General features: G+C 44.0%; 1 protein-coding gene across 1 annotated transcript; it reads right to left on the reverse strand.

The window, feature by feature from the left end:
* Positions 1–212: 212 nt before the first annotated feature.
* dus2 (dihydrouridine synthase 2) lies at positions 213–5,827 on the reverse strand. The gene is made up of 16 exons (XM_084451271.1): positions 5,761–5,827; positions 5,355–5,492; positions 5,194–5,239; positions 5,020–5,111; positions 4,817–4,860; positions 4,531–4,591; positions 4,400–4,447; positions 4,224–4,289; positions 3,991–4,061; positions 3,805–3,891; positions 3,420–3,588; positions 2,649–2,770; positions 2,396–2,539; positions 1,839–1,926; positions 853–926; positions 213–762 (listed from the first exon to the last, which is right to left on the reverse strand). Exons 1-16 carry the CDS (start codon positions 5,764–5,766, stop codon positions 498–500), a joined length of 1,521 nt encoding a protein of 506 aa, XP_084307397.1. The 5' UTR covers positions 5,767–5,827; the 3' UTR covers positions 213–497.
* Between the last annotated feature and the right edge of the window lie 1,100 nt (positions 5,828–6,927).

The raw sequence follows: 6,927 nt of genomic DNA on the forward strand, positions 1-6,927 counted from the left end.
TCAACTTATGATTAATAATAAACCATTGTCATGATACAGTCAAAATCTGCGATACGAATCCAAAAATCTCATTTCAATACAAATTATTTAAGGGGAAACAATAAAACTCCATAATTTCCATACTGTTGGTTTATGGTTTAAAGCAACTATACAGGAACAATGCATGTATCAGGATGACACCTACTGATAACTTTATTTTTATGTAAGGCAGCTTGAGACAAAAGAATAATTAAAACGCTATCTAAATAATATATTTATAATGCAGCTCCTCTACTGCCCTCCTCTGGTTGAATAAAGGAAATGGAAAGTCTGAAATTAAACCAAGATCAATTTCTGGGTACCAATTGTAGAGTTTGGTTTCCCCACCTTTGAGACTTTAGAAAATATAAGACTCTTTATCTTCTAGTCATAGTGGTCCATATGAATGCAGCATGCTGTCCTATGGCGGTGTTTAACCTTTGTGTTCATTGACATTACTGTTTTGATTAGAGCTGCAGTCAGTTGGGCTTGTGGTGTAAACCGTTCGGGACGGTAGATCCGCTAGCTTCTGCCAGCTGTTGTTCTAGGTTATCTGGCAGGTGTCTTTTCCGGGCTCCCAGCTCCTCAGCGAGGTCAGCGGTACCGTTCCTCCTCTCCTCCTTCTCCCTTTTCCTCTTGCCGACCAGTCCCGAGTTCTCCTCCCCCACGCGGCCTTCGGGCAGCCCGAGCACACGCAGGCACACCACCGCCGCCGCCTGCTCCGCGTATTTCTTGGACTTTTCCCTGTATTAAAATAAAAGAACGTGCAACAAGGCGTTTATAGTTTTGCACACAACTAGTGCGCGAGTCCTTGAATGTGTGTGACAAACTCACCACAACGTAGACCTGTACTTCTTCCCTGCCATCGTCACGGTGGACTGGAACGCACGGTCTTGAGGGCGCTGCACCTGTGAGACACACCATATGCCTTCAGCTTATAACCAATATGTCTGTGTACCAAGTTCACTTCACGCGTGCGTGTACCTCCTGTTTACTACAATCTGATATCACAGTGCTCTGGTCTATGTGCAGCCAGATCGTACGTGCTTGTGCACCCAAGACAGAGCAAATTTCTGTGGACTTTTTTATGGGCCGACCGACCAGCCAACAGAGCGACACTGCTGAGATCTTCAATGTGACGTTGCTTCCACTCTTAACCAATTTCCATGGGGGAGGGAGATTCTATTCTAACGTCGTTGCTGATGCATAGCCGTGACAACCTAGACAATGATAACAACACGGAGCGAAGTGAAACAGTCATTTAATCGTAGTTGGTTACTGTAGCGAAGCGGGGGTAGACTACTTTGTTTCTACAACCAACTACCACCAATCGTCATCCTCTCAAGTAATCTGAGTTCCCATGAGCTCTCGCTGTGGCGTCTCTCAAGTCCGAACGCACAGCTCCACAACGTTGGACAACAACTTGACGCCGTTAATCCCGCCCTTGGCGCTCATTGGCTAATCGTTAGAACCTGCAGCGCTCATTTGTCAATTATATTTTAATCAGAGAACCAGCCGTTTCACATAGCAACACCAGACAATGAATCAGCAAACTTTTAGTGAGCGGTTTCGAACGTTTGGGACCAGGCTAGCGTGGTGTAGCTCTCACTCCAGCTCCTCTCAGGCTGACGCTGAGGCCAGTAGGCGGATGTTAAGTCCAGCAGCTGAGAAAGCACAGGCGAAATCAGTCATGACTAACGCGGTGGCTCCGATCAGCGGATCAGTGCCACACCCGATCAGGACCGACTGCGAAACCAACCTCGAAATGGAGGGAAACGAAGCCTGCGTAACGGTGCCATAAACAGGGCGTCTCGCCTTACCGTCTCATATTTAGGCTGGTCCAGTTTCTGCTGGCGGCTCCATTCCAGCAGGTACATTTTGGGGCTGATCTCAGGCGGGTACTCCCTCCTGACACACACACGTTCACACACACACGTACATACGTACACACGCACGCACACACGCACACACAGGTCAGCCCAGGCCAACAACCACTTAGACCCACAAGTCAGTCTCTAAAAGCTTTTCACAACTAGAGACTGAGGACTTTCATTCAGATTTGATCGCTTAACGTGGGTGGAAACAATTAGTTATAAAAAAACCTGCATTGCAGAACCAATCCAAAAAGATTCAAACAAAAACTGCATTGCAGAACCAGTCCAAAGTCTTTAGGTGTAGTTTTTTTCAGGTTTGAACCAACCCAAAGCAGTAGGCGAAGTCTTGTTACCGGCCGTAACTATTTCAACACAGAAATATGAAAACTCCAGATGTTGGGAAAGTGGAGATCCTGAACATCTTGTATCGCGAGACTAACAACCGTCTGGCTTCAGGAGAGATGCCAATTAAACTGTTTTGAAAGAAGCTCAGGGAGACATGCCTCTCAAACTTCACAGGCTTTGTGATGACATCACCGTCGATGACAGGGTGGTCAGAGTGGTTGTGGTTAGTCTGGATGGCCTCTCTCTTGGTTTGTAGTTCTGCCTGGGTCTTCTCATAGTATTCCTTTACCCCAAAGATCTCACTGGAACACACAGATATTGGGGTAAACACACATGCTGAATTGATGGACAATATGGGATTTCATGTTAAATAGAAATATCCCAGAGTGCATGGCAGAAGAAGAAGTGTACCTGATCTCTGCATTGGTCTGGGCAGAGTGGAGTTGCTTCCCCATGGGAGATTCCACCTTATCCCTCAGCATCTGACAGATGCAGTACTTGGTGTTGAAGGCATGGTTGTCATAGCGTACGGCCTACCAATGGGGAGAAAAAGCTAAATGTTTCTTATTTTCCAAGTTCATCGTAAAAACGCATAATGTGCTTGGCTTTGAGCATGTCATGCATGCTTGATCTCCTAAACAGATAGGTAGTACATGTCTTCGGATGCCTTCGGAATTGACCTTATTCACACGGCGGCCACGTAACGCTCAGGATGGGAGAATGCGGAAGTATCCATAGACCATATAGTACAAGTTCGTTATGAAAATAACACTTCAAGATTCGAAATAGTCAGAAATAACATTCAGAATACACTACTGGAATTACAAACTCATGATTACCAGACTCTGTTTTTCACCGCAGTAGTTTTCACGTTATGAAATACATGGACGGGAATAAGCTGATGACTAATGCGCTCCTATGTATTTCATAACGTGAAAACTACCGCTGTGAAAATCCAGTGATCATGAGTTTGTAATTCCAGTAGTGAATTCTGGATGTTATTTTTGACTATTTCGAATCTTGAAGTGTTATTTTTATAACGAAAAATGTGTGAATAACGTCAATGCCACAAATTTTCAGTCAGTGGAAGAATATGGAGTATGACACTGGGCAAAGGGTCTTTAGAATAGTCAAGTATACAGTGAGCATCGTTACCGAGTATATTCGGGAGACGGTACTCACGTATTTGATGTAATCTTCCATAACCTGCTCCACGGACAGCAGTCCCTGGCTGCGGAACACGGAGGGGTTCCACATGGCGGCGCGGGCCAGCATCACCGACGAGGCGCCCGTGGCGTTCCGGAACTCCTCTATGTCAGCGTGGGTCTTCACCAGGTCCAGGGAACCACCGCTACACCGTGACAAGGGGCAGAACGTAGAACAGAGAACACAGTGTGAGGGGAAAGAGTCGAATAAAATTACTGAATATTAATGCGGAGAATTCTAATAACAACATGATTAAATAGTGTCAACGACGAGGTGTGTGTGGCGCCAACACTTCAAAAAAGAAACAGTTTCACAATGACTGGGCGGGGGCCGGCACGCTGTGAGAAAGAAGGGGACTCACTTTGCGATGACAGGGATGGAAACAGCCTCCACCACAGCCTGGATATAGTCACAGTGAACCGGGTGCCTCTGCCTCTCCTCTTTTAACCTGAATTAGCGGTAATCACGTAGCATATCACAAAACATAGTCCACATAATCTTTATCTAGACTCTTGTTGGAGACAAATGACCAAATTGAAGGTTTCACCTGCCATGGACGGCTATGGCGGCCACACCAGTCTTCTCTATCCTTTTGACCAGGCTAACAGTGTCCTCAATCTAAAACATCCACCACACAAAGCAAAGGTCAAGTTGTTTTCACACATTCAGCGGGAATGGCGGAGGCACTCTCCCCTAAACCAAACAGTTGGTGAAGTAGGCTCGACCGTCACAACTGTATCCTCGCTGAGGCAGAAGAACCATTGACCTTTGAGCACTTACCGTGGGAAGGATTCTGATTTTACACGTCACGGGTTTAGAAACTCCTTTGACGAGTGTAGTGAGAATCTAGAAAAGATGAAAAGGAAAACAAACGTGGGTAAATTCTTCCACAGTTCACGTCGCCCCGGGTTCAGATCTCAACCCCAAACATGGCTGATTGGGGGACAGACGCTTACCGCCTCAATTTTGTCAGGGTCGGAGAGAAGAGCAGCCCCCATTCCACCCTGTCGGCGAAACAGTTCAAGGTTAGTAGCCGATGTGAGAGGAGTATCATCCGCAGTTGGTCGACTACCGAGTCATAGCTCACCTTGGTGGAGTATTCCTTAGGGCAGCCCATGTTCACATCAATGGCAGCCACATCATTCTCCCTAAATATGAAAGAGGAATGTGAGGCCTAGATAAGAACACTGGACACAATGGAGCTTTATATATATATATATAATGTGTGTGTCATGAGTGCAAATGGGGAATGGGAGATTGTAAGGCCACTTGACAATCTATTTATGAGATAAAACTATCTATCAGATCAATAGGCCAGGCCTGCTGGAGGGAATGACAACACTTGAACGGAAGGGATAGTTATCAGGACTTACACAAGCTGGGCCACCACTAGTGCCCTGTCTGGATCTGCTGTGCCCTGTGTTTAGGTAATAGGATAAACAATCAGGTGATGACTAACTCTGCTGAGTTAATCTTGTTTTCACTTCAAGTCAATCAAGTGCAAGAGGGAACGTTCAGTGTGACGTCCTCCTTGGGAGGGAACAGATCGGACAGGTATTGGCTCCATCATATTCACCATCTGGAAGACAACCCTGTCCTTCTCTTTCTGACAGGTCCTGAACATGATTCTTTCATCCGGGGCAACGAAATCCACAGTCTCCAAAACCTCTGTCAATTACACGCACAGATGTAATGTAATGTATAGATCTGGTGTTGCAGAGACAGTGAAAGGGACAGGAATATTAGCTACCATTTACCACCCTCTGACACTGGGCCATTTTGATGTCGATCAGTTCCTGCAAAATAATATACCAAAGAATACAGAGATGTTAAAACAATAGGCTACGCATGCATAAAGCATTGCCAGACTTTTATTTGGTCTGTTGATCAAATCGCACATATTTTGCTTACCTCACAGTACACAATGTCAGCACCGTAGTCCAGAGCCAGCAGTCTCATAGGCAGGGTTCCCACACGCACCATAGGAGCCAGCGCTGCTATGTTGCGGAAACATAGTCTGCCCACTGTTTTCATGTTTTCTTTATTCTCCTGATGCAATTGGGTCGAACAAACACACACGTTCTGAGTTAGCTAGCGATCAGAGATACGACAACAAACTATCAAATTGATCCCCGCTTGGAATCAGGACTGGGACTTGGCTAACTTTAGCTAACGTTAGCGTTAGCTAACGTGCACCACACCATGCATGTATAGCTCACAACGTTGACGTGTGGATACCAAATGCTCCTACTTTATCTGAGGAAATATATACCGGCTATGCAACGTATAGCGATCTTGGTGGTAAAAACAAACTCACCGGCATTTAAGCGAGTGTCTTCATGTACTTTTCCCGAAAAAGACGCGTGTTCCCATCTCACTTCCTGTTTTAGTCTTGCGTCATTAGATGTCGCCAATCACAATACAGCATCAGACGGAGAGGACAGTATAGAATGCAATTGCGGGTAATATTTTGTTTTTATGGCGTGTCCCTATAATAAGTGGGTTTTGACAACCCAGCAAAAGAACAAAAACAAGTTTAAGAGAAAAGAGGCCATCCGGTAGGTACATGATTTATTGTGCTATTATTGTTATTTTTTCCTTTACAAAAAGTGCTAGGCCTACTAAAATACATTCCAGTTAACATTCAAAGTACTGAACTCTTTGTAAACACCTGATGCTTTACAAATAATTTACAGTGTAAAATATCTTTATTTCGAGACAAACAAGTCTACAATTTTGTACTAGATGTACAAAGTAGTTCCTGCTTTAGCACTGTACTTTACCTGACTGGCTTAATTATATGGCAGCTGTTGGAAGAGAAAGCTCACGTGATGGATTGATGAACTACATCATCTAGTTTTTGAGATTGTTCCCTTGAGTGGTTTCAGTGGTATCAGATATCTCCATCGATATATGCCTATTACTGATATAACACATACATATTTTGTGAGGAAAAAATGTAAAATGAACAGTCATGAGCCTGGTCTTGTGAAGACTGAAGAAGAAATGTGTTGTGATTGGCAGAGTTGGGGGTGTTCTATCAAGCAGGTTTGCAGAAAAAAAGTCTACATTCAGCCTATACAAAAACATTTTTTTCATGGGTTGTGTGCATGTCTAATATTAAATTGTCTTGATCATAGTTAATTAACTAAAATTAAACAATTATTTCCTGGATATTTTGGAATGTTAGTTGGCAAACCTATTGAGCATGCTTTTAGGAACACTCCATTGCAATGGCAAAATCAAATTTGTAAGATACATTAGGTTCTTCGTATGTGTACTGTTTCAAATCTTGTAGAAAATATAAAGAATGTAAGTTATGAAACATGATTCGAAAACAAGCATTAGTGAGTGTAGAAAGTATGTGTAAGTATGTTTACTCCCTAATAACATTGGTATACATTGGAGATGGGGGTCATTTTATGGGTTGTACTTACGTGTACCTGTATGACTAAACTGTAGTGTAATGACAGGAGTATAAACA

This window comes from Borostomias antarcticus (genome assembly GCF_949987555.1).
Source record: "Borostomias antarcticus genome assembly, chromosome: 16".
NCBI lineage: Eukaryota > Metazoa > Chordata > Actinopteri > Stomiiformes > Stomiidae > Borostomias > Borostomias antarcticus.